The sequence below is a fragment of the Thrips palmi genome, unplaced genomic scaffold, assembly GCF_012932325.1.
Source record: "Thrips palmi isolate BJ-2018 unplaced genomic scaffold, TpBJ-2018v1 HiC_scaffold_12, whole genome shotgun sequence".
Lineage (NCBI taxonomy): Eukaryota > Metazoa > Arthropoda > Insecta > Thysanoptera > Thripidae > Thrips > Thrips palmi.
Window position 1 is genome coordinate 4,811,692 of NW_023144623.1, and position 25,825 is coordinate 4,837,516.

Here is a 25,825-nt window from a genome sequence, read left to right on the forward strand (position 1 = left end):
AGCCGCCACGGGATTGGCCGACGGCGAGGTTTCCCAGAGTGCACTGCCCGGCTGACCTGGCTGGTGACGCAGACGGCCTCATTTGCCCCTCTTCCACTTCGGCTGCCCCGTGAACGGCAAGCGACACTTTACTCCGAGTCGTCACTTCACACGCCGAAAATGGCAGAAAACCAGGACTACAACAACGGTTTTAACCAGGACATCACTGATCAAGAGTATCAGCAGGATGACCAAATGAACGGAGGAGGTGATGCTCCTCAGGACAGCGGTAGCGCGGAGGCCCCTGGCAAGGATGACGAGAGGTAAGTGAAGGGACTTGTACGCCATCTTTCAAGTACCTTTGCCGTTATCGCGTCTTTTTTATACCGGCCGGAATAGTGTTATTCCGTTAACGTTTGAACCATGGGCAGCAACTCAAGCTCACTGATACTACAGTTCAAAACGGTCTATTTTCCTAAGGCTAGAACTCAATGTCTCGTGTAGGCTTCATTACCCAAGCGTGTTTTTCTCTGAGGGCGTGACTTGTTTGTTCCTTTTTTTCGTTCATCACATTCTCTTATTATTCTTGGTTAACTGTCTGTCGCCTTTTTATACACTATTTATCGTTTTTGAAAGGAAGTGTTCTTTGTGCATGTAGTTATCGCCGTTCCTTTCTGGTATCGATTTTTCTATTTTCTCAACATGGCGTCTTATCCGAGACCGCTTGGGTTTTTAGCGTCGGTCAGCACTCTGGTAGCCTGTGCCTGTGGTCCCACCAAGGCGCATTAGTTTCTTACTGCGTGGGGCTGCCACTCGTCGGTCAAAAAAATGTTCTATTTTCAGCTGTTTTGAAACTTGGTTAAGTGAGAAGCCCTTGTAGGAATGTTTCCTTGCCGGTTTTCAATTTTGTTCCACGTTGGCGTGGCGGCCATTTTATTTTAATGTGTAACCTACATTCAAAGATTTAGATTAGTTCCTAATTTCTTCTTCTTTTTTTCCTACAAAATGTGTTCTTGATAAAGTGTGAAGTAGCTTTTCAGAGGGGAGTTCTCTCTGCTTGCATTACATTCTCTTCTTACTCAGCTGTCCCAGAGTGGATGTTTACATTAAGTAAATTTTCAAAGGATTAACGAAAGTTTCATAAGTTCCTTAGCTACTTCTCTTTCAGCAAGTAAATCAGTTACGAAGTATTATTTTGACCTGGTGCCTTGAGTCTAAGAAATGCCTCCATATATTCTTGATTTTGGTCTTGGTAATATCAGTGGTTGTTTACATTACAGGTCTAACGTTGGTGCATTCTTGGTACATCTTTTCTCGGGAATTTTATTTTAATTTATTGGGTTGTTTTTTTTCTTTGTTCATTTGTTTTGGGTCAGTTCATTAAATTTGTGGAGGCGTTTTATGGCATTTGGCACCAGTTTAGAATGATTCATCGAATGTAAATAACAAATTTTAAATTTTGACTCATTTTTCCTCCAGTCCATGCTGATCATAAACAATGTCCTTTCAGATTCTTTTTTTATATACCAAACTTCATGTTAAAGTATATAAAGTTATTAACACTAAGTTTTTTCCAAATCAATTTGTAGGCTCTAGCTTAAGCTTTTATTTTTCTCCTGTACTTCCTTTCCTTCAGTTACATTTTGCTCTTGTGGATTTCAGGTATTAAAGGTCAGCCCAATTACAAAATTTTTAGCTGTTCAATAATTTGTGTAGCACTAAGATTTGGTGGCAGTTTGATTTTCTAGTAATTATGTTCATGAGTACTGATTTTAATCTTAACTTAAATAGTCTTTCCAACCTGTGCCTGCTCTCAACGAATTCAACTTTGTTTGGCTCTCAAGCCCATTCTGTTATTTAGTTTTGGTGTCAGTAAGTACGTCTAACGTCGTTGGTTGTCTTCAAGACAAAATGTTCCTGAAGAAAGGAGGCTCTCGGTTCTGGAGCGGTGTAGACTAACCTGTCTTCCTTTCCTGCAGGTGACAAACCTCACCACAGCAGTCGGGGAGCTGACCGCGGGGAGCAGGCCCATGGTATTTATCCCTGGGTTACTTTCTTGTGGTCTAAGTGAAATCCTGTCTGGTCAGTTTGGGCCATTTTTTTGCTTTGCTTGTTGGGCCGCCTAAATCAATTTGACCAGAGTCACTGACAGTCTTCAATTTAATTGTCACATTTCATAATTTTGTCATCCAGCATCATTTCTCGTAACAACTTGCAGATGTTTTTTCTTCCTTCTGGAGATATTGCAGATTCCATTGAGCATTGAAGTTCAGTTTGCTGCCGTTCCTAAGGATTGCTCTTTCATTGACTGTACAGTAATTTTCTTGTTTGATACACTCTAGGAAATTTCTAGATTAAAGAGTAAAGCCAGGTTAAAGTAAAGCTTCCTTGGCTAGACGTAGGTCTCAGCTCCATGACCACTCTTCTTATAGTAAATCTATGGTTTCAGGAAACTCTTTGTTGGTGGTCTCAGCTGGGAAACCACAGATAGTGAGTACTTTCTTACAAGTAAATGCAAGCTAGTCTGGGAGGGGAGGCGTGGGCTTACTTTCTGAAAAGTCTTTCCTCCTGTTAATTCTCATGTTTCCTGATTCTAACTTTTGATTTTTCTTTCAGAGGAGCTCAGGGAACACTTCGGATCTTATGGAGAGATTGAAAGCATCAATGTCAAGACTGACCCCACCACCGGACGATCAAGAGGATTTGCCTTTATTGTCTTCTCACAGTCATCAACTATTGATAAGGTAACTTTTTTTAACTGATCAGTGCGCTTAAAAGTTAAACGGGGTCAGGAGTTCTTATGCATTTTTACAAAAGTAGGCTTGTTCCAATTCTGTTCGCAATGATGGGTTCATCCAGTTCTGCTGCTGAAATGCCTTGAAGAAACTATTACCAATGCATATACTGAGTGAACAGCTCTAGTTAGTGTTCCCTTGTGATTTGTCTTAATTTCAATGTATGGGCGGATATAAATTAATTGACCAGTTCCCAAAGATAAGTCAGTTCTGCTGTTGACTACGATGAGAGAATATCATGTTACCAGTAACTTTCCTCAGAGATCTGCTCTTTCTCATTGATGCACTCATTGTGTTTGAGCTAGAAGTATTGTTTCGTGTGATGTTGTTCATCCACAGCCAGTTTTGCTACTGAATAGCTATGATGAGCCCTTCTTTGCTGATGAAACAATGGCTTTCTTATTATTTGGTGTAGTTTTAATTCTGTTCACGATGATGGGTTCATCCAGTTCTGCTACTGATAGCCATTGAAGAAACTTTTACCATTGTACATACTGAGTGAACAGCTCATTCCCTTGTTATATGGCTTTATTTAAATTTGTCTGCGGACATAAATTGATTGTTCTCGTTGCCACTAACTTACCTCAAGAGAGCTGCTCTGTCATACAGATGCAAAATTCTTTTAGAACTAGAAGTTTTGTTTCGTGTGATGTTGTTCATCCACAGCCAGTTTTGCTACTGAATAACTATGATGAGCCTTTTATCCTGATGAAGCAAAAGATTCCTTAAAATTTGGTGTAGTTATTCTAATTCTGTTCGCAATGATGGGTTCATCCAGTTCTGCTGCTGAAATGCATTGAAGAAACCATTACCATTGCATAAACTGAGTGAACAGCTCTTATTAGTGTTCCCTTGTGATGTGGCTTAGTTTTATTATTTGGGTGGACATAAATTAATTGACCAATTTCCAATAATTGATTGAGTTCTACTGTTGACTTTGATGAGAATCACTAACTTTCCTCAGACCTGCTTTTTAATACAAACATACAAACATAGATGCAATCATTGCGTTAGAACTCAGAAGTTTTGTTTCTTGTGATGTTGTTCATCCACAGCCAGTTTTGCTACTGAATAGTTATTATGAGCCTTTTCTATGCTGATGAAACAATAGCTTACTTATTATTTGTTGTAGTTCTAATTCTGTTCACAATGATGGGTTCATCCAGTTCTGCTACTGATAGGCATTGAAGAAACTATTACCATTGTATACACTGAGTGAACAGTTATCTCTGTTTCTTGTTGATCTGGCTAGGAGCTCTATTTTGACTAAGCAGTCCTGTTAAGCTCGTTTTTAGAATCTCTGATAGGCTAGCAAGATCATGATCTGGTATTTAATTTGTTGTTCCATTTTGTTCTAGGTATTACAAGCTGGTGATCACATAATCAACAACAAGAAGGTCGACCCCAAGAAAGCCAAAGCCAGGCATGGAAAGATCTTTGTTGGCGGTCTTACTTCAGAACTCAGCGATGACGAGATCAAAAATCACTTCGCGCAGTTCGGCACTGTAAGTATTATCCTGTAGGCATTGATGAATGTTTTTATTTGCCTTAGTTCCATGCCTAATAATGCCCTTGTGTCTACAGATTGTTGATGTTGAGATGCCCTTCGACAAAACCAAGAACCAAAGAAAAGGCTTCTGCTTCATCACATTTGAATCAGAACAAGTAGTAATGGAACTCCTGAAGAACCCTAAACAGTCCATCAGCGGAAAGGAAGTGGATGTCAAGAAGGCGACACCCAAACCCAATGAGATGGGAGGCATGCGTGGAGGCCGAGGGGGGCGTGGTGGACGGGGGCGCGGCCGAGGTAATTATGGGTGGCCCCTTGAACCTGGGGCGTAGGGACGAGAGGGTACTGGGGGATTAGATCGGGATGTGCTGATTCTCTATCAAGGGACTAATAGCCTTGACGAGCTGTTCATAAGCTCTATAAGTTCATATTCTTAGAGAACTGCACCATTTAAAAGCCATGGGGATTTTTTTGCTCTTTGATTTACCAAAAAGCTGACCATCATACCAAGGTTCAAAGTAAAGAAAGGCCTTCAGCCAGACTAATTGTAATCTTTTTTTCTAGGAGGCTACGGAGGCCAAGGCTGGGGAAACCAGGGCTACGGGGGCTATGGCTATGGCCAGGGCTATGATGGTTGGTATTTAACAGTAGATTAACTAATCCTCATGTGCTCATGAAGTCCCCCCCTCCCGGCCCCAATAGAGCTCTAAGTAGATGCGTCGGTCTCACTGAAATGTTATGCTTGTTGCAGGTTACGGCGGTGGCTACGACTATTACGGTGGTGGTTATGGTGGTGGATATGGAGGCTACGGTGGATATGACTACAGCGGCTACAACAATTATGGAGGCTACGGTAAGAAACTTGGTATATTTCATGGGGTTGAAAGCATTAAGGGGTCTTAAGGGAAGCTTTGCCACCATTTGTTTCTCATATGGTACCAAATTCTCCTGAGTTTCTCACTTCTCACACCAGTGTATTATTTATCATTTTCATTTTGCCCACAATTGCTTAGATATTTTTAATTAGAAATCTTACAATTTATTTATTACTAGTAGTAACTAGTTTTAGTAATTAGCCTATCTTAGAGCAGATTTGGCTGAAGTTTTAAGTAAAATTAAAGTTTAACATCAATAACCATGTGCTTGCTTGGTGTATGTCTTGGGTTGATTGTAAAGCATCTAGTTACTGCTTCATGGCTAAATATTGCGACTTTGTGGTTGGTGTTGCAGGAGGAAGTGGTGGCTATGGAGGCAAAACAGGCAGGGGTCGGTCTGCGACGAGGCATCAACCATATTAAGGGACGAATCTTCATCATCATTCACTCATGGTGGGTCATTAGTGCTTCAGGGCATTACCCCAAAGGAAAGAAGGTACTCTCAAAGCAGTGTTTCTAATGTTTATTTTCTTTTTGTTACAGCATAAATCCTTGGGTTCATCATCTTCATTTTCATTTCATGTGCGCCATTGTCATTCCATTGAAAGCTGGCTGCCTCCTGGAGAGCCTGGCGAAGAAGTCTAAATTTTAGGACAAGACAGTGACAGATAATGATGCTGTGTACAAGTGGAATAACTTAATTTCTATTTTGATTTCTGTGAGAAAATTTTTTTTATTATTAAGTTTTAGTCTGTGTATTGTAGTACACTCATATTCCATCTTGCCACATGGCATATTAAATGTACAATGAAAACAAGTAAGATGCTTTTAATAAATTACTTATACTGTATTTATTGTATTTTTCCTACGGCAAGTGGCCTGACAACCTGCGGAAGCAGTCACTTAGGTTTAAGGTTTTCTATGATGTGCAATTATTGTGCTGTTATGTGTTATCTTCACAGAACGGCCTTGAGCCAGTCAGTAAACCAATGTAATCAGTGTCAGAAATTTATGTTTATGTGCTGTTGAGACATGAGGTCTAGTGGCATTTATTATTATTGTAGGAATTTTGGAAATAAAATTTCTACTGTACATTTTTGACTGAATCTTTCTTCCTATCCTTGCCCAAGCGTCAAGTACGCTTACATCACTACAAGTTCCATGCACTTAATTTTTTGTGAAAAACATAGACACTTGATGGAAACTTCATGAAGATTATTTCAATTTATTTCTATCGATGGCAACGAGACATGAATTTCAAAAGAAACATTCATTGTTTCGGTCACACGCATTGCGCAAGATAGATCTGAAAAAATGACAGCAAATGCTCTTTGCCAAAACGAGGACTGCGAGGACTATTCAAAGAGCGCGCGCTATGACGTAATATCCATGATGCCGGGCCGGCACCGGCTCAAAACCGTAAAAACGGACGAACTACCGATCACAGACAGTTTTTCATACAGATTTATTTCACTTTCAAAAATTATTGGTTCAAAGAAGTAGCAAACTTCAACTAATTTTCGGAAAGACGAATTTTAAAAAGCGACCACCGCTTGTCGGGTGGAAACTTCTCGGCGTTTGGGAACGCGCCGCCGCCATCTTTCATCTTCTGCGCACCTCGCCTGCGCAAAACACATGGTGACACCAGTGTGCTTGCAGAGAGTGCACCCATCACTTCGATTGCGTAGGCCTAACAAACGTAGCAAATTTGTTACTCATTACATTCTGTAGATACTAGTTTTAAGTTCGCAACGCAGACACCCCTTCACCCGTCTGACAGCGGAAAGGTGAGTGAATGAGAAGTACTTTCCATTGAAATGAGTGTGCGCTTGGTGCGGGTTGGGTTTCGCTCATGAAGGACTCGTACCTACGCGCTCGCGCTCGTCCTACGGCTTAGCGTTGGTGCGTCCACCGCTGCTGGGGCACCAGGGGCACTCGCCCTTGCATCGGTATCGTTCATTTTCACGTGTGTGGGCCACGCCCAGAGGACGGAGGCGAGTCTGGGAGCGCTTGTCTGGCCGAAAAGGGCAGGCGTGCGAGCAGTTGCCCGCCAAGTTGACGACTCGCGACCCATCCCGCCATGCTGCCCATTGTTCGTACGCAGGCCGATCCGATTCATTGGGCCTAGTTCTCCTTGAGACTCGGCTGCTCGGTGCCGATGCCAACAGGGGTTGAGGCCTTTCGGGGCGCGGCCGAGGGTAGCGACAGGTACCCGGTACCGCCCTCCCCGCGGGGCTGGCGTCGGCTTGTCGGCCTGGTGTTGCCGGTCGTCGCTCCCTCTCCCTCTAGGCTGGCCGCGGGCAGGCACAGCCAGGCCTCTCAGTGTGCAGGGCCACCTCGCGGTCGACTCGTTCTCGTCTCCGTCTCGTCTCGCGCCCAACAGGCGGCACGCTCCACCCTCCTGCCTCTTCTGGGGGCGAAATCGATCAAATTGGGGGCGGCTCTGATTCTGGGTCATTTGGTGTGTAATGTGTTATCAGTGGAGTGTGGAGGTGCGCCGAGTTGGGGGCTGGATTTGGAATTTTGGCACCTGACAGATAGCCTGATAACTAATCCATTCGTACCAAAGCTTATCTAGTGAATTGCTGTGCGTGACTAGTCTTTAACGCTTTATCTTGATCTGTTTCAGAGACTGATTCCAGTCTTCTTCCAAGGCTCAATTTATCCTAGTGGTTTACCGTCCTCATAGAAGTACCCAGGAAATGGTCATGGAGGCCCCTCCAACTCCGCAGTGCGTGGGACGGGAGTTTGTTCGCCAGTACTACACACTGCTGAACAAAGCTCCAGCACACCTTCACAGGTAATTTGTCTTGTTGTGTTTTTCCCTTTCTGCATTCTTAGATTGCCATCTTGTCAAATGGTTTATCTAAATTATTTTTGTTTCTGGTGTGCAGATTCTACAACAACAACTCATCCTTTGTCCATGGTGGCCTGGACCCCCCTAACCGGGAGACCAAACCAATGGTTGGCCAGCGACAGATCCATCAAATGATTCAACGACTGAACTTCCGTGACTGCCATGCTAAAATCAGCCAAGTCGATTCTCAGGCTACCCTTGGGGATGGTGTTGTGGTCCAGGTAACATTGACTTACAGCTGGTGACAAGTCTAGTTTGTTGTCTTTGTTTGGTCTGTTGTCATTTTCTTTGTCTGTTCAGGTGACTGGTGAACTGTCCAATGGTGGCCAGCCTATGCGACGCTTCACACAGACCTTTGTACTCGCGGCTCAGTCTCCCAAGAAGTACTATGTGCACAATGACATCTTCCGCTACCAGGACATGCTTGTTAGTGATGAGGACCTTGACCATGACTCTGGACGATCTGATGGTGAAGAGGATGTGGAATCTGGGGTGGATATCTCTCAGCCTATGCAGCAGCCGCCATCCCAGAACCCACAGTACTACCAGCCATCTCATCCTCAGCAGGTAGTAAAGTAGCTGGGTCTACCTATGGTACTGTTCTGCTATCATGCACATGCATCCTTTTGCTGACACTTTGACCCCCTTTGTTGCAGCTGATCGGAGGTGCACAGCCTCAGATTATGCAGCCCACCGTCAATGGTATGGTACATGTGGAGGAGATGTCATCTTTGCCACCCGTTGCTCCTCAGCCCATCACTCAGGCTCCAGTCCCGACTCCAGTTCAGCCCTCTTCAGTCACTGCCACTCAACAACCAGTCCCTAGTGCCCCTCTTGTGCAACCCATTCCTCAAGCTCCTGTTGAGGAACCCAATGTTATGCCTGAGGAGTCTACTGAGGATATTGACGAGTCGGCTGATGCTCACGGTAATGAGCAGGAGGAGGAAGCTGCATCCTTGGGTGCTACTCAGGACGAGAAAGATGAGTCTACCCTGAACGAGTCATTTGAAGACCAACCCAGTGAGGCTGGTGAGTTGAGTGCGCTGCGTGACGTGTTAACTGTGACTTTTATTTTCTCTCAGGAAAGAGTTTAAAGGCATTCTTTAATTGCAGTGCACAACGAGCCCAAGACCTACGCCACTCTTCTGAAGGGATTCAGTCAGACTGCTGGCTACTCTGCCATCTCTTCAAAGACATCGCCAACATCTCCGGTTAATGTCTTGCATCTTAATCTGTCAATTCCGTGAAACATGAAGCACCTTTTGTACTAACTGCCTCAAAACCACATTCCAGCCTCCTGCCCAGCGTACGGAACATAGCTCCATGGCATCTGGACCACCAGCTGCCCACCGACCTGGCAATGTCCGACCGACTCGTGGAGCCACCAATGTGAGGGGCATTGGCCGTCCCTCCATGGACAGGCAGGGTGGCCGTCCCCCATTCAGTGACGACTCAGGTGAGCTGGTGTCCAAAAGCGTTTTTGTGGTGGCTTGAGCTCATGAGTGCGTAGCTTCATGAAGAACTTTTCCAGATGGTGAACGCCGCCGATCCGGTCCAAGCAACACCGCTCCCTACCCTGACCACAACCAGCTGTTCTTGGGCAACCTTCCCCACCACGTAACAGAGGAGGAGCTGAAGGTAACACTGCCTTCAATGACTCCGAATGTGTTGCAAAGCAACCACTGTACATGTCGCTCAATTATTGTTCCTTTATTTCAGAAACTGTTCGCTATGTATGGAAATGTGGCAGACCTCCGCATCCACAGCAAAAACAACAACCTCAAAGGAAACGGCCCTCCTGGCAATAAAGTACCCAACTATGGATTTATCACATTCGAAGATGCTTCATCTGTCAAGGCTGTACTGGAGAAGAGGGTAAGTTTCGTCGATGCAGGTCCTGTGTGAGTCTGTGTGAATTTCAATTGACCCCGACTTGTCCTGCTGCCACAGCCGATCATGTTCGACTCCCAGAAATTGAATGTGGAGGAGAAGAAGCCGCGCAACCGCAACGACACTGGCAACGGTCCGGACGGCCGGGACCGGGACGGGCGCCCCGGGCCGCGCGGCGACGGCTCCATGGTGGGCCGCGGCGGCGTGGGGCCCAGCAACATGGGCAACCCCAGGATGGGCCAGCCCGGCTCTGCCCCCCGCGGCGGCTCCGGCATGCGCGGCGGCCGCGGCGGAGGCAACTTCAACCGTGAGCGTGAGGGAGGTCCTGGCGGCCAGGGCGGCCCCGGACGTGGCGGCAACATGAATGGCAGCAACCGAGGCGGCTACGCTCCCCGCCGTCAGTAAACCAGGTGCCGGGTGGCTGCAGACGACTCGCGGCCCACACCGGATCTACTAACAACAACCAATTATTTTCCTTTTAATTTTTTTTCTCCGTTCTGATACGAGCAGACTCGTAGGCGCCGAGTGAAAAAAAAACAAAACAAACAAACAAACCAAGACTGCATCGATGAGAGTTTGCACAAGTGTTAGTAACTCTAGTCGTTTAGGGGACATGAGCATTTAGACCTGCTTAGTTTCAGGGTGTCCTCTCTTGAAACTCCCAAGTTACTGAAATTGGACATTTTTCTCTGAGCTGAGACCTGTTTTAATGGAAGAAATCGTAGCTGATCTATTTTTAAGTGATGGATTCATTTCATTTGAAGTAAGATATTATTTTTAATGTGTCTCGATCCTTTTTTGTTTTTCTTGCTTAGGTGATGATAACTTGCTAGCAACTTGCAATTTATTGGCACCAACAACTCATGCAATTAGTGAGTTCACCACACTAGCATGATTCAAAATACACATTGTAATGGTAACTACTTCATTTTGTTGCCTTGCTGTCTCTTGAACCATTAATAACCTGAACTGCTCTTCTAAAGCAGGTTTCGAGAGCAGTATTACCTGTTAGACTGATAGTGGTACAAAAAGAAAGGGCGCCGACCTTTCCTGGCTTCATTCACTCCTGGTGATGCCTATTGCTGTTTTGTCAGATTTGTGGAAATAATGTACTTAGTGAGTGCCAAAGGTATTAAAGGTTTGCGTGGCTGGCCTAGTCCGAGTTCCTGTTTGGAGGTTTTGTCCAGGAGGGGAATTCTAGAGCTGCTTGGAGCAGGTGGCAGCCATGGGTCTTCAAAAAGTGAACAAAAAAAAATTAATCTGTACTCATTTATACTGTTGTGCCATCCATTGATACATGTGCACGTAAAAACTTGGGACTGCAATGGTATTTTTTTTTTATTAGTGTTCTCAGTGGTGAGAAGTAGACAGTATGTTGGTTATTGTCACAGTATTGGTTACCATAGAATGCCTTTTGAATTCATATCCCTGCCTCCAGTGAGGCAAAATATATTTTGGTCTTGGACCAAGCCTTGAATATTAGTCTGTTGCAACCAATCCTCACATTCCATCATATTGTGGCTTATATGTAACAAAGTTACAAATTGTATTTATTGTGAACAAGAAAAAAATACCGTTTCAGTTCCGCATTGAACTGAATGGTTGATGGGGAGGCTTAGTGGACCATCCCAGGCCAGCTGCCCCACCTCTACTCATTGTACTGTACTACCCTGTTGGCATTCTTTGGTGCTTTTAAATCTAACCCTAGCTTTTTTTCCCTGTAAACTGTAATGCGGGCCTCTTATGTGTTTTATAAGGTATTTTTGTACGTGTGAATGATGCTGACTGTGACATAGGCAATGAAAGTGACAACAGGGTAGTGGGGTTCGAGGCATTGATCTATTGATGACTTCAGTAGCTGCACTAGTTGTATGGTAAGAATTTTGTTAAGTTATTGTTTTAATTTAAAACAGATTTGCGGTTGAAGACATTCTTAGATCAACTAATCTAGCCCTTTTAATAGTGGTGTTGAGCAGTTGTGGAGGGGACCTGGACGAGTATTGGTGCTGAATTACTGGATCTGTGGTTGTCTGGGGTTAATTTCCTTTTTGTTATGCACTCTAAAAAAAAATATATTTATGAAGTCTGTTTGGCATTATTTCATGCTTCTTTTTATTAAAATAAAATGCTACTTGTTTTGTTTTAAAGGTCTAACAATTACTTCAGTGGGTCTTGCATAATGAAGGAAATTTTATGTTTCATTTCTGTTTTTATGTTTTCTTTACATGTGAAGTATCAAAGTTCTGTTGGTATTCTCTCTTTTTTTTTATTATTATTTAATTAGTCACTTTTGGCCTATCAGTTTAAAATGGTATAAAATGATCTTGAAATACTTGATAGATTGGTGTCTTCTTGGTTATGTAAAGGGAACTGGATATCTCTCAACTGATGGAGTTCTACTTTTTGTGAGATGAATTCCTGTGTTATTAGGGTCAACAATTTCATATCAGTTCGAGTGTTCTATTGAACGTATATTCTGTTTTGAGTTGGTGTACCAGTGCAGCTCATTGTGCTATCCCATCAATAGCTTTTCTAAATTTAGTTTTCATTTTATTTATTTCTTTAGAGCCTATGTGAGCTGCACTGCATTGGTTTTTAACTCCTCAGTTCTTCAGTGTCCTACCTAATACTGCAATTGCCTCAGGCATTATGAAATGCCTTTCCCAGTCTATCATGTTATTGTAGTTGATTTTTTTTTTAATTTCCCTGTGATAATTAGATGAAAGAAATAAAAAATGTTTCCCTTTTTGTAACAATTTGCAGTTTCTTACCCAGCCTTTTAACCCTTCCAATGGTGCATGAATACCGGTTGTCACAGACTTCAGTTTTTGCGAGGGTTCAGGGGTAGTGTCTAGACAATTCCTTTGACTCAGAAGGGAAAGAACACACAGTCCGACTTCGGAAGGTATTACATAACCTTTCAAACTCTCGCAGCCGCAATTGCGTGGGCAGTGGACAGACGGATAGACACCCCGCGCTGTGAGCGAACCCACCCATACCGCACGAAGGGTACGCTACGCACGGGTGCTGGAGAGGGGATTTTTGCGGTGCTGCAGAATGACATGCCATGCAACTGACAGACGGCGTTGTGGGGGGCGACTTGATGTGGCTACGCCCATGCCCGAGGGGGCGGGGGCACGGGGGCCGGGGGTCCCCAACGCCACGACCAGGCCACGGCCTGCCATGCCACGTTCTGCACGGCACCTCGCACGGCACAGGGCTTTGGCCTTGAAGCGTTGGGCACTTGGCTGGGCTCGCCGCCTTGGGCTCGACTTGCATCGCCTTGCCGGTGCCGGCAAACGCATGCCGCCTCTGTCACGCAGCAGCTCACTGGTTCCGAGAGTCGTTTTCGTCGCTCTGTCTCTCTCGCACCGATTGGGCGTCCCCATTGGGTGCGAGGGAGACAAAGCGACTAAAACGACTCTCGGAATCGGTCTGCACTGCAGTGTGCAGCCCTCGCGTTACAGGGACGCGGCCTGCGGCAGCCTGCAGGGGCCGCACCGCATCTGGAGCGAGCGAAGAGGAGCGAGAGAGGCCCGCCTTCAGCTTGCAGAGTGATTCCGAGTGTGTCTCTCTCGCGCTCACGGGGCGTTCCGTAAGGGTGCGAGAGAGACAGACCATAGGCCTGCCGCCTGCCGGGACGCGCGCGGAGGGAAGGGCTTGGGGGGCAGGGCTTGGGCTTGCTCCCTCCGCTTGGGGGCCCACGGCGTGCCCGCCCGGCCTACAGGCCACAGGGCCAGAAGGCCAGGGCACAGCCGCAGTGGTGTGGGACTCGCAGGCAGCGGCAGCTCGCGCTCGCAGTCGCAGTCAAGACGCGTCGGGCACAGAGTGCACATTGGAGTCGCAAAGGCAGTCAAGCCGCGCGCGTCCAGCGGTCCAGTGTTCCGTTCTACCAGGGTGTCCTCAAAGAGCGTCCGGGCTTGAGGAGAAAGGTACGGTTGGCAAGGTAGCGAAGAGGCTGTGGCGTTATCGGGCCGACGAAAGAGGCAGCCCCTCCAGGACGCCCTGGGCCTCCAAGGCTGCAAAAGGCATTGCCGGGCGTTGCGCTGCGTGTCTTGTGTGGGTAGTGGGGTTGTCGCACGTTACAGCAGCTGACTGATTCCGAGAGCCGTTTACCTCGCTCTGTCTCTCTAGCACCTGCAAGGAACGCCTCGTGAATGCGAGAGAGACAGAGCGACGAAAACGGCTCTCGGAATCAGTCTGCAGTGTTCGTGTCCGGCTGGTGCAGCACTGCAGCGCTGCAGGCATTCCCTTGGTGTGCATCGCGTCGCTACGCGTCGCCGGCAACAGGTCCTGGGCCCGGCACGCGGCACAGCGCGGCACTGCGCGGCACGGTGGATGTGATTGCCACCTGTCGGTTGGCAGAGTCTCTCTCTTCCTCTCTTTCTATTTAGCGCCGCAGGGCGCGCGGTGCCAGCTTGCTTTGCACTTCGCCCTGCGCGCCGCCGGGAATCTCAACGCACAAGGGGTGGCAAAGGCGAGCCGCAGGCTGACTCATAGAGTCGTTTCCGTCGCTCTGTCTCTCTCGCACTCATGGGGTGTCCCTTGCAGGTGCGAGAGAGACAGAACGACGAAAGCGACTCTCGGAATCAGCCTGCAGAAGCTTTGAGGTTTGCGGCACGCCGCACGCGTGCGGCTCGAGGAATGCCCTGCTTGGCGTGCTCGCCGTTCGTGACGAGTGTAGTAGATGCGCGGCTGTCCGGGGCCCTCGGGGCCCTCTAGGGGCGCCCCTGGCTGCGATTGAGTGCCCCGTGGGCTGCGCGTACTGCACGCACCACCTGAAGGACCTGCAGGCCGATCCGAACAGCGCATTTGTCGCTCTGTCTCTCTCGCACTCATGGGGCGTCCCCCGCAGAGATGCGAGTGCGAGAGAGACAGCGACGGGACGCCCCGCGTCGCCCATTACTGACGCTGACCGACGCATGAGAGGCTGTCGGTCGGCCGAGAGTCCTTCATGTCGCTCTGTCTCCCTCGCAGCTGTACCGGGTGCCCCTTGAATTCGAGAGAGACAGAGCGACGAAAACGACTCTCGGAAGCAGCCTCCGTCTCTATAGTGTAGTCTCGATGCGGCTCAGCTTGGAGGCGCCGCGGGGCGCGGAGCGGAGTCTGTCGTGAAACCGATCAGTTTCCTCCCTCGCCCCGGGACTCTGAACTCTCCGAAAAAGCTTGCCGCTGCGGGCTGCGCACACAGGACCCTGCGTCGGTACAGTCTGCTTCAGACTGACTCGGTGCCGCGCGTCTGGCTTGGGTCGCTTGTTTACTTTTCGTTCTATTTCTGCGGCCCCGCCCCCGCCCCTCCCCTCTCCCCCGCCCTGCCGCCCGCTTCCCACGTGCGTTTTGGGTCGGACTGTCAAACCTAAACTTACCCGCCTCGGCCAGGCAGTGCCGGAAAGGCAGGCCGACGGGGAAGTGTGCGAAGGAAGGACGTCGTCGCGAATGTTCCACGGCTGGAGGCTGGAGCGGAGTCCGCCAACGTGTCCTTATCGGAGTCCTTCAAAACGAGTCGGCAGGCTACGGGAGGCGAGGCCGCGCCGGGCTGCCGGGCTCGGCGTGGGTGGCAGGCCATGGCAGGCCAAGGCAGGCCATGCCGTGCTTCCGGAGCGATAACGACATGGGCTGCTGGGCCTGCTTGGCCTGCACGCTCATTCTCAGAGTCGCTTTTCATCGCGCCGTCTCTCTCGCACTCATGGAGCGTCCCGTCTACACTCTAAATATGGGGTGCCCAGAAACTGGGCGCCTTTGTCGCCTGCCCCACTTTTTTGGGTGCCAAATGTCGCCCAGTTTCTGGGCACCTTTGTCGCCCAGTCTCGGGGTGGACTAATCATGCAGTAACCGGCCCTCTCCCATGGTAGAGCATGCACAGATGTCTAGTTCCTGGGCGACTAAGGTGCCCAGAGTCTGGGCACCTTTGGCACCTTAGTCGCTGCTGAGCCATGGGTGAAGGCAGGTTCCTTAATGGTTTGCCCACCACGAGACTAGGCGACAAAGGTGCCCAGAAACTGGGCGACATTTGGCACCCTAAAAAGTGGAGCAGGCGACAAAGGCGCCAAGTTTCTGGACACCCTACATTTAGAGTGTAGGTGCGAGAGAGACAGCGACGAACGCGACTCGCGGAATGAGACTGGTGCGCGGCGAGCGGATAAGGGCGCACGCGCCGAACGCTCTGCTGTGCACCTTGTGCGAAACCTGGCCAAGTCAATTCGATCCAGGATCTGGCTGGCAAACCTCCGGCCAAGCCAGGGAAACTCGGAAAATGCAGAGAAAATAGAGGGAAAGTTAACGTTCGGAGAGCCCCTTCACTCCAAATCGAAAGGCGGTAATATTTCCACCCTTTACTGGCGGTAATTGGCTATTGGCGGGCTCCAGGTTTTACCGCCAATACGAAGGCGGTACAGAAATTACCGCCCTTACAGAACCGTTTGTACCGCCTTTGGAGAGCTTTACCGCCGATTTCTTGGCGCACTGAGAGAACGTAAAAGGCGGTAATATTTTGTACCTCCTTTTTCGCACCATCTAAATGGCATGCAATGGGCGGTAATACTTTGTACCGCCTTTTTCGTTCAATTTGTAGGGTGCGTAATTGGCGGGCTCCAGATTTTACCGCCAATAGAAAGGCGGTACAGGTTTTACCGCCTTTTCCACACCATGTGTACCGCCAATAGATTTGTAGTGTTTGAGGTTCGAGGTTCATCAAGACGTGGACATTGGGGGATATCCAATGCGGGAGCTGGGGAGATGCAGACAGCCGCCTGAAAGGTAGGCCAAAAGTGCTACTTTGCCCCCTGAAAGTAGGCAAAAGCGCAACTTTGCCCCCCGCCCCTCCCACATAGGCCGCCCCTGGATCCGCCACTGTTCAGTTAAGTGTAGTGTAGTAGCGGGCATTAACGAAATTCGGCCGGGAAAGGTATGAGGGAGTTTCACTTGACCGACCACTGATAGGGCGCCGAATTTCGTTTGGCCGTTTTGTGACGGACTGTACTGCGATTGAATGGGCCGCGGCGGTGCGATGTCTGACGGCGCGGAAATGCGAAACGGCAAGCGGCGGCCCCTTTTGCCTTTTGTGGGGGCTGCAGACTGATTCCGTGAGTCGTTTTCGTCGCTCTGTCTCTCTCGCACCTGTAGGGGACGCGCCATGAGTGCGAGAGAGACAGAGCGACGAAAACGACTCACGGAATGAGTCTGCTGGTGCGCGCGCGCTTTCCAGCTGATGTGGCCCCGTCCGGCGTTTCAGCGCGTTTTTCAGCACGCAGCAGGTGGGCGCGAAGCGCGAAGAAGGCGTCGTCGCCTGGTGCCGCGAGCAGTTTTCTGTTTTGCTTTTACCTTCCTGCCGGCCGTTTTGCAAGAGGCGCTGTTTCCATTTTGTGAGCAGGGGGTGTGTGCCACACTTTTAGCCGGACTCCCCGCACTTCCGGCCCCGGGGTCGCGAGCGTCGCTCTGCCCCTCTCTCACTCGCTCGGGGTGCCCCGTGAGTGAGAGACGGAGCGGTCGGTGCTCAGAATCAGCCTGTTGCCGGGCCGAGCCCTGCGCCCTGCGCACAGTGGGCCAGGAGTCCGGTGGAGGCGACCAAAACTCTAGACGAGTTTTGAGCTCCAGAGTCGCTGAATGGGACTCGAAACGAGCGTGTGACCCCACCAATGGATTCCTCGTTCGGAGAGCATTCCATTGATGGGGTCACACGTTCGGTTTCAGTCCCATTTGGCCACTCTGGAGCTAAAACACGTCTTGAGTTTTGGCCGCCTCCACCGGTCTTCAGGCCCACTGTGCTGCGGATGCGTGTTCACTCCGTGCTTCACGAAGCGTATTTCGAGGGAGCCTTCCCTTCCCCTCCCCGTCAATCCAGCCAAGATAGATAGAGTCGCCTCGGGGAGCGCTTTTCGGACGGCCCCCTAGGCGTATGCGTGCCACATCACTGTGAGCCCGCGTTGCGAAAGACGAAAATCGTGTCACATGATCGTCTCGGGTCGCCGGGAGGGCAGCAGGGAATCAGAGTTGACCCGCTGGGCGCTCAGCGGTCTGATTCCGAGAGTCGTTTTCGTCGCTCTGTCTCCCTCGCACCTTTAGGGGACGCGCCATGAGTGCGAGAGGGACAGAGTGACGAAAACGACTCTCGGCATCAGTCTGCAGGCCGAAGCCCAAATCCACGCGGAAGAGCAGGGAAGGGCACGAAGGCCAGGCCGGCTGGCCGTGGAACGAGGGGGTAAACACTTCAAGAAATCGTGTACAGACTACTCGGTATTACGCTGTATTACGGAGGTTCTACACGTGCATTACGGCCTTAAAATGCAAAAATTTGGCACATTTGACCCGAAAAAGGTATTACGACCACGTGTATTACGCGTAATACACGGTTTTTGTGTACAGGGTATTACGCGAGTGGTTACCCCCTCGCCGTGGAAGTCCACCCGCGAGCAGTATATTAGGCCTCTAGTGTTGCCACATAAGTTGGCAAAACTTCCCACGATGCACCACTGTCGAAATGAGGGTTGCCAAACCTCAAACTGCCCTACAGACTATATCTGGGCTTTGCCCTCGAAAAAATTGCCTTGTAGGCAAAGTCCAGGTTGGCAAACCTGTAACTGTGGTGCGGATTTTTCGCCTTCTTTTGTGGCAGCATTGCCCGGCACGAGAGACAAGCGCGCGCTCTGCGGTTCGTCAAATTCTTCGTCCCTCCCTGATGCTTTCCAGGGCTTTCAGGCTTTCAGGCTTTCGGGCATTCAGGCTTTCAGGCGATAAAGAAGGAAGAGCCCGGTCGCGACTTTCAGGGCTACGCGGACTGTGTTCCCGGTTGTGGTCGGGATGGTGGAACAGGGCACCGAAATCGGCGTTGGAAGGCGCGCCGGTCCTACATAGAGTCCCCAAGCACAGAGACTCGCCCTGTTTGAGAAGAGCAGCCCGCTCGTTTTTCTTTCTTTTCGGCTAACAAGGGAACCTATTCAGGGGGTACACTCAGATTTCGACCAAACTTTTTTTTTCGTAAGAATAACATATAAGATTAAGAATGCACCCCAAAGTTGGTGCCAAGATACATATCCACACCCCTCCTGACTTTTTTAAACCAAAAAAAGGGGTAAAATGGCCCATGATTTTACATGCAACGAGCTGATTTTCGGTCGTAATTGGGCAGTCGCACCAAATTTGTGCAAAATATGAAAATATATGAAACAGACCAAAATTTTCTCTCATTTTCGTCACAAGGGTACCAAACATTGAAGGAAATGACAAAAAACTCGACTTCAAATTTTCCGATTCGATGTCCGAAAATGACCCATACAATGCAAAAAGGCTTATTTTACCCCTTTTTTAGGTTTTAAAAAATTGGTAAAGGGTGTAGATATATATCTTGGCACCAACTTTGAGGTGCATTCTTAATCTTGTATGTTATCCTTACGAAAAAAAAAGTTTGGTCGAAATCTGAGTGTACCCCCTGAATAGGTTCCCTTGTAAGTGCGTGGCCGCATGCCGAGCATGGCGAGCAGGGAGCGAATGATCCGCAGCAGGCAGTGTGCTAGCAGTGTGGCAGTGTGCTGCCAGCCAGCCGCTCCGCCCATCGACGCCGCTGAAATCTGGAATTCACCGAACAGGGGAGGGCAGGTCGAGGGGCAGGCATGGCAGACTCTGCCTCTCTATCGAACGACTCAGCCCGTGAAACGAAACGAAAAACGAGTAAACAGCACCGTTCGGTTTTTCTTGCACAGGCGACCCACCCCCTTTCCACTTCAGCCCCGCGTTGTCCAGCCCCCACCGTGGCCTGCACATGACCTGCCCCGGCGCGGCCGGCGAAGAGCCTCCCCCTGCTCGGCCGCGTCCGCGGGGCCGCTGTGACGACGTGGTGGGTGGCTGCCGGGCAAGGCCTGGCAAAGCGCGAAGCTGCAGCTGCAATAGTGATCCACCGGCGTCACACTGCAAACTGCCGACAGCGTTCGTTCAGCGCGCTCTATCTCACTCTCGCTCTCTCCGGCCGGCGCAGCATCCCCTTCGGACAGGCCGTATCGACCACCTCGCTCCCACCCACAGCGGGGCCGGCTTGGTTCCCCCGGCCTAACCCCGGCCCCCGCGTGCCCTCGAGTCCCGCGACTTGCACTGGTTGGCGTCGCTCTGGGGGCTCTGCCGGCTCTGCGATGCCTCTCCGTACTCACTCCGTGCTGACGTTCTCCATGCATGCGGCGGCGAGGGGCGGAAAGGGGGGCAGTACACTGAGAGTCGTTTTCGTCGCTCTGTCTCTCTCGCACCCATACGGGACGCCCCATGAGTGCGAGAAAGTCAGAGCGACGCAAACGACTCTCGGAAGCAGTCTGCAGAAGGGGGGAACCGCATGGCAGTCGCCAATCAAACCAATCACGGACCAATGGGCGGGCAGGCCGACAGCGGCGCTCTGATGAATTAAACACGCCAGGCGCGATGACGGCCTCGATGGCCTAGACGGCCTGGTCGGCGAGCACAAGCGCTTCCTCGTTGCAATGCGGACTGCAGAGCGATCCAGAAGAGACGTTTCGTCGCGCGGTCTTTGTCGCATGCGAGAGAGACAGAGCGACAAACGGGTACTAGCAGCCAGCCGGCAGTGCGGCCGGTTGGAGGCCTAGGGTAATGTAGGGTCCTACGGGCACGGGCGGCAGACGCGGGGTAGACAACCCTTCCGACACGCCCAACCGTGTTGCTGCACGGCACTTGAAAGGCGGAATGGCCTTTCCCCTCCGGAAAAATAACGACTGCTTTCTGTTGCAGCAGCACCATGAAGCTGCAGGTGTTGTTGGTGGTGGCCCTCGTGGCCCTGCTGGTCGTCGATTTCGGCGCCGCAGAAAAAGTGGTAAGTGCTCGTGCGCACAGTGGGCCAGAAGACCGGGAATGCGGCCAAAACTGTGAACTCGTTTTGAGCTCCAGAGTCGCTATATGGGACTCGAACCGAACGTGTGACCTCACCAATGGATTGCTCTCCGAACGAGGAATCCATCGGTGGGGGTCACACGCTCGGTTCGAGTGTCATTTAGCGACTCTGGAGCTCGAAACGCGTCTAGAGTTTTGGCCGCCTCCACCGGTCTTCTGTCCCACTGTGGTGCGTCACCGAGTCCCTCCAACGATCTCACCCTGGCTTTCTACTCCTTCCCCTGCAGCACAAGAAGCACCGCAAGGGCAAGCGCCACCGCACCAGCACCACGACGGAGCAGCCCGCCGACGCCGCGGTGGCCGCCGAGGCCGTGGTGGCGGCCCAGGCCGAGCAGGACGTCATGACCATCCTGGCCGAGGACGAGAAGGAGGAGGAGAAGGAGGCGCGCCAGGAGGAGGACGTCAGGCTCAACGAGGTCGTCACTGTGGGTGGGTGCATCAACGGCTGTCCGAAAATGAGTGCCCGAGACTCTGCCAGCGCGGCCTGCTGGCTCATTCCGAGAGTCGTCTCCGTCGCTCTGTCTCTCTCGCATCCATACGGAACGCCCCATGAGTTCGAGGGAGACAGAGCGATGAAAGCGACTCCCGGAATCAGTCTGCTGCTGAGCAGCTCCGTCCTGAAAGGCTTCTCTTATCGAGGCGGGTCATAAATACGTCCCATTCTATCGGCTTCGGTCCCTATCGAAGCCTATCGCTTGATTCCGAGAGTCGTTTTCTTCTCTGTGTCTCTCTCGCACTCATAGCAGCTGTCCCCTATATGTGCGAGAGAGACAGAGCGACGAAAGCGACTCTCGGAATGAGTCTGCTGCAGCACGGCAGCACGCCCTTACTTACTCCCGCCCGGTGGGTAGGCAGCCCAACGTGCCCGCCGGCATGGCAGCCGCACTGTCATGGCTGCCTGCCCACTTCCGGAAAGGGAAGGGCGGCGTTCCGATTGGCTGCCCGTTTTTCCCTCGCTTTATGCAAGACCAATGGCCTGCTCGGAGCGGGTGCATTTCCCATTTTTAAATCCATCCCCCAAAGCCTTGCCTCTGCAGTTTCCTTCTTGTATGGTTAAATGCATTATATTTTTAGTTAGAAGTTGATTTTTTTTTTGGAGTTTGTATTATAAGCTTTTGTGTTCTGTTGGCACAGATCCATGCCATGACAAGTACTGTGGTGCTGGCAAAGTGTGCCAGCTCTCTGCAGCTGGTGAAGCCGAATGTGTTTGCATTCCAACCTGCCCTGTAGAAGTTGACCCACGAAGGAAGGTATGGCATGGCATACTTCACTTACCTTCGTTTATTTGAGAGTTCATTATTTTATGATGTCTGTCTAAAAGTGATAAGATAACATTTTTCCCCCCTCTGTAGGTGTGTTCCAACCACAATGAAACCTGGGGATCAGACTGCGAAGTCTACCAAATGCGCTGCTTGTGTGACCAGGGCTCTGAGATGTGCCGTGGAGAGAAATACAAGCATGTTCACATTGAGTACTACGGTGTGTGCAGAGACATGAAGGACTGCTCCCCTGAGGAGATGGCTGACTTCCCCCGTCGTATGAGCGACTGGCTTTTCAATGTCATGAGGGACATGGCTGATCGTGAAGAGCTTTCTCCTTACTTCCTGAAGCTGGAGCGTGAAGCTGAAACCAACCTTACCCGTCGTTGGACTAATGCTGCCATCTGGAAATGGTGTGATCTTGATGGTCACCCACATGACAGGTAGGTGATATCACCCATCATTCTTCTGTCATAATTTGCTTGATGGAAATGTTACGCTTGTGCTACATGTTATAGGTCTGTGTCTCGACATGAACTGTTCCCAATTCGTGCACCTCTTATGGCCTTGGAGCACTGCATTGCACCATTCCTGAACAAGTGCGATGCAGATGATGATCACATGATCTCTCTCAAGGAGTGGGGTAAATGCCTTCAACTTGAAGAGGTACAGCCTAAGAGTGATATTCTTTGAAATTAACGGTGTGCCCTTTGAAAACTAACGAATTGAAATATCTCGACAGGATGATTTGGAGGAGAGGTGTGATGAAGTCCGAGGAGAAGAAGAATGATAACTCAGTTTCTGACAAGAACTGAAATGCTGCTCACCAAAAATGTAACTTAACATCACTTGGTTGGTGTAGAAGTATTGTGTTCACTGCCATTAATTTATTCAGTATCAAACTATATTTAAATGACGTATTTGTACCTCAAATCATGATTAGATCAATGTAGAGCAATGAGGCTCTAATGGAGTATATGACAAATGAAAATAAATAGACAAAACAACAGTTTATAAATAAAAAAATGGTTTTATTTGAAATCCATTTACAATGTGGCTCTTAATTTGGTTATGGATATGAATGAGATCGAAGTAGAAGAGCCAAGACGTCTCAAACCTCATGATGCAAATTTTTGAAGTTTCATTAAAACAAATCTATTGAAGTCCACATTTCATTCAACCACAATATACATGAAGCTTGAGTACACACCTAAGAAGGGATGTAAATAATGAAAAATTCACAAATGATAATGACATCACGCGTCAGTCACACTACACACATACTTGCCAGAAATCAGGCACATAAGAACCAAGCTGCTTGGTAAGCACAAACACACCTCACATTCATTTGACTCTCATATAAATTCAAACATTCTGACACACAAAATATGAAATATAAAACACTAATAAGGTGAGGATAATAAGATATTTAACATATCCTCTACAGAACACATTTCATGCAAACTCTGCCCCTTTCCAAATAAATATTTGTCCGAAGTCAAATTGATGATTCCAGATTCTGGATTCAGCCAAACTGAGTAAGGTAACCGTCACAGAATGGTCGGAAAGGGGAAAAAGCACAAACACTGGTGACTTGTCCTCCGAATTAGGGAATAGGTTTAAGCAGGTTTCTGCGAACCCTTCTTTCCAATCAGGGACTTGTGGATGTGAGGGATGACACCTGAAAAGAAAGTTAAGAATGAACAGAAAATAATGATTCAAAAAAGGATTGAAAGAGAGGAAGGACAAATACGTACCACCACCCGCAATGGTGGCTTTGATGAGGGAATCCAATTCTTCGTCTCCTCTGATGGCAAGCTGCAAGTGACGGGGTGTAATACGCTTCACCTTCAAATCTTTGGAGGCGTTGCCAGCCAACTCAAGGACCTGCAGAAACAATATCGGAGCAAGTGTCAACAAACAGAACAATGCAGGGATCAACTTGACACTCTGAAGATGCATTGCTGTCAGAGAGAAGAGGTTCAGAATTTACCTCAGCAGTCAAGTACTCCAGAATGGCTGCACTGTAAACAGCTGCTGTAGCGCCAACACGTCCATGACTCGTTGTCCTGTTCTTCAAATGCCTGTGGATACGACCAACAGGGAACTGGAAACACACAGAACAAGTCTCTGTCAGATCTGGCCACAGTTAACAAAGATGACCCAACCCCAAACAAAAATGGAGGGAAAAGACGACACATACAGGTTAACTTTGTTTACAAAGAATTTTCGGGGGAAAACTAAGTCCGACTACGAAGCGCCGGGAAAGGAAACGATTCCAGGAAACTAATTACCCAGCAGCTAAGCGCGCACAGGGTGGAAAAACCGTATATGCAGAGAAATGCGACACAGAAAGTCCGAGTGCTGAAGTCAGCTAAATCGGTAGGCAACACAGAAGCTATTGACACGGATAAAATTCAAAATAGAACGATCGCACATTTATAGAGGACGAAATACGCAAGGGACAGCACACGAATCAAAAGTAAACTCAACAAGACATTGACTCAAGAAAATTAATAAACTTTACGCCGGCTAGGCTGTTGTCACAAATCCATTGCCTACGGACTAGCTCGGAGGCAAACGATCTTGTAACTCAGTTCTGACGTAAAGACCCACCAAAGTTGACGAACGCAAGCGGGACGAAAGTTAAAACTCTCAGATTTTCTAACCAATCGTCCAAAGAAATTTTAGGCTTACCTGCAGACCCGCCCGCGCTGAGCGAGAGACGGCTTTGGCCTTAGCCTTACCGGAGTCCTTTCCAGCTTTACCACCAGCCTAGAAAACACGACAAATATCATTTAATACTGGTCCTTTCGAACCCAAACTTCGCCAGCAGGCGTAAAAAGTCTTCCCGAATCCGAATGCACAAAAATCCGGGACCGATGGCAAATATTTCCGGGAAAATTATTGGATAACTAACCATTGTGCAACTGTGTTCTACGAGGGACCAAGCAACGCAGAGCGGACCCGCCAAATGCGACGGAGCGGCGACAAGAGAGTAACGGACAACGCCGAAGCCTGCTCGGGTCACGTGACGCGGCTCGGCCAATCGGAGCGCGACTCGGCCGCCGCCGGTGGCGCTCTCTAGCGGCGGGACCGCGAAGCAGCCTTTTTAAAGATGGGCCGCCGAGCTTGGCGTCGAGGCAAGGTGGCGCGCCTAATAATTTCTTGGCGGGAAGTGCAGCACTTTGCACTTTTAGACGAGTCTAGTTTCTTTTCGGCGTTCGCGGCGAATTTACGATTGGCTCGAAACCAAAAATAAGACCTATGGCAAACAGTCCTAGATCAAGAAAAGATTATCGTCTTCCCTGTTGTTTTTATTTTACGGCGTCTTTTACACCAAGGTCTCTGAGCAACTGCTCTGCATTTTGGAGAGCAAGACGGGAAAAATAAGACGATGACCTGCGTACGATCGACTTTACGTAGCGGAGTTGGTTCAAGCTTACTCGAGTCAACGTGCGGGGGTTTTTACTTAATAGTTTTTTACAAAAGAAAAGCGCACGGGACTAATTAAGAATTCGATCGCTCTACTTCAGGATTTAAACAAGTTAAATTCCTGACAGTGACAACCCTTTTAGGAACATGAACGACACTAAAAAACCTTTCCCCAGACTCGCAGTGTGATTTGTGCGAACCGAAGGGCCGCAAATTCCTCTCCAAACTCCTCGATCGCGTGCCGGTCATCGCAAGTGCGCCTCGCTGTCGTGGTCGAATCCGCGCGCCCTTTGGCCGATTTAAATGCTTCATGAATGAAAGCCCCCTTCCCTTCCTCAGCCCTG

The 25,825-nt window shown here is 49.2% G+C and overlaps 4 protein-coding genes across 9 annotated transcripts; 3 read left to right on the forward strand and 1 right to left on the reverse strand.

Annotated features, from left to right (window-relative positions):
- Positions 1-24: 24 nt before the first annotated feature.
- On the forward strand, positions 25-6,009 carry LOC117640359 (RNA-binding protein squid). Of its 4 annotated transcripts, XM_034376820.1 has the most exons (9): positions 28-302; positions 2,429-2,469; positions 2,596-2,723; positions 4,133-4,279; positions 4,359-4,581; positions 4,849-4,917; positions 5,036-5,137; positions 5,515-5,612; positions 5,703-6,009. In XM_034376820.1, the coding sequence occupies exons 1-8, from the start codon at positions 160-162 to the stop codon at positions 5,580-5,582; spliced, it is 921 nt and encodes a 306-aa protein (XP_034232711.1). In that variant the 5' UTR covers positions 28-159; the 3' UTR covers positions 5,583-5,612; positions 5,703-6,009. The 4 variants fall into 4 exon arrangements, with proteins under 4 accessions (XP_034232712.1, XP_034232714.1, XP_034232711.1 ...); XM_034376821.1 differs by lacking the exon at positions 5,515-5,612 and having other exon boundaries at positions 25-302; XM_034376822.1 differs by lacking the exon at positions 4,849-4,917 and having other exon boundaries at positions 29-302.
- Positions 6,010-6,763: 754 nt separating this feature from the next.
- Positions 6,764-12,659, forward strand: LOC117640357 (ras GTPase-activating protein-binding protein 2). 2 transcript variants are annotated; one of them, XM_034376816.1, is made up of 10 exons: positions 6,764-6,946; positions 7,789-7,959; positions 8,054-8,237; positions 8,317-8,583; positions 8,673-9,045; positions 9,130-9,227; positions 9,310-9,472; positions 9,548-9,654; positions 9,736-9,891; positions 9,967-12,659. In XM_034376816.1, exons 2-10 carry the CDS (start codon positions 7,862-7,864, stop codon positions 10,309-10,311), a joined length of 1,791 nt encoding a protein of 596 aa, XP_034232707.1. In that variant the 5' UTR covers positions 6,764-6,946; positions 7,789-7,861; the 3' UTR covers positions 10,312-12,659. The 2 variants fall into 2 exon arrangements, with proteins under 2 accessions (XP_034232707.1, XP_034232708.1); XM_034376817.1 differs by lacking the exon at positions 6,764-6,946 and adding an exon at positions 7,481-7,620.
- Positions 12,660-13,653: 994 nt separating this feature from the next.
- On the forward strand, positions 13,654-23,209 carry LOC117640226 (SPARC). 2 transcript variants are annotated; one of them, XM_034376557.1, is made up of 7 exons: positions 13,654-13,838; positions 20,629-20,710; positions 21,015-21,216; positions 21,922-22,037; positions 22,140-22,489; positions 22,565-22,712; positions 22,789-23,209. In XM_034376557.1, the coding sequence occupies exons 2-7, from the start codon at positions 20,636-20,638 to the stop codon at positions 22,834-22,836; spliced, it is 939 nt and encodes a 312-aa protein (XP_034232448.1). In that variant the 5' UTR covers positions 13,654-13,838; positions 20,629-20,635; the 3' UTR covers positions 22,837-23,209. The 2 variants fall into 2 exon arrangements, with proteins under 2 accessions (XP_034232448.1, XP_034232449.1); XM_034376558.1 differs by having other exon boundaries at positions 20,632-20,710.
- LOC117640227 (histone H2A.V) lies at positions 23,205-25,124 on the reverse strand. Its single transcript, XM_034376559.1, has 5 exons — positions 24,967-25,124; positions 24,744-24,821; positions 24,040-24,153; positions 23,804-23,933; positions 23,205-23,727 (listed from the first exon to the last, which is right to left on the reverse strand). Exons 1-5 carry the CDS (start codon positions 24,967-24,969, stop codon positions 23,666-23,668), a joined length of 387 nt encoding a protein of 128 aa, XP_034232450.1. The 5' UTR covers positions 24,970-25,124; the 3' UTR covers positions 23,205-23,665.
- Between the last annotated feature and the right edge of the window lie 701 nt (positions 25,125-25,825).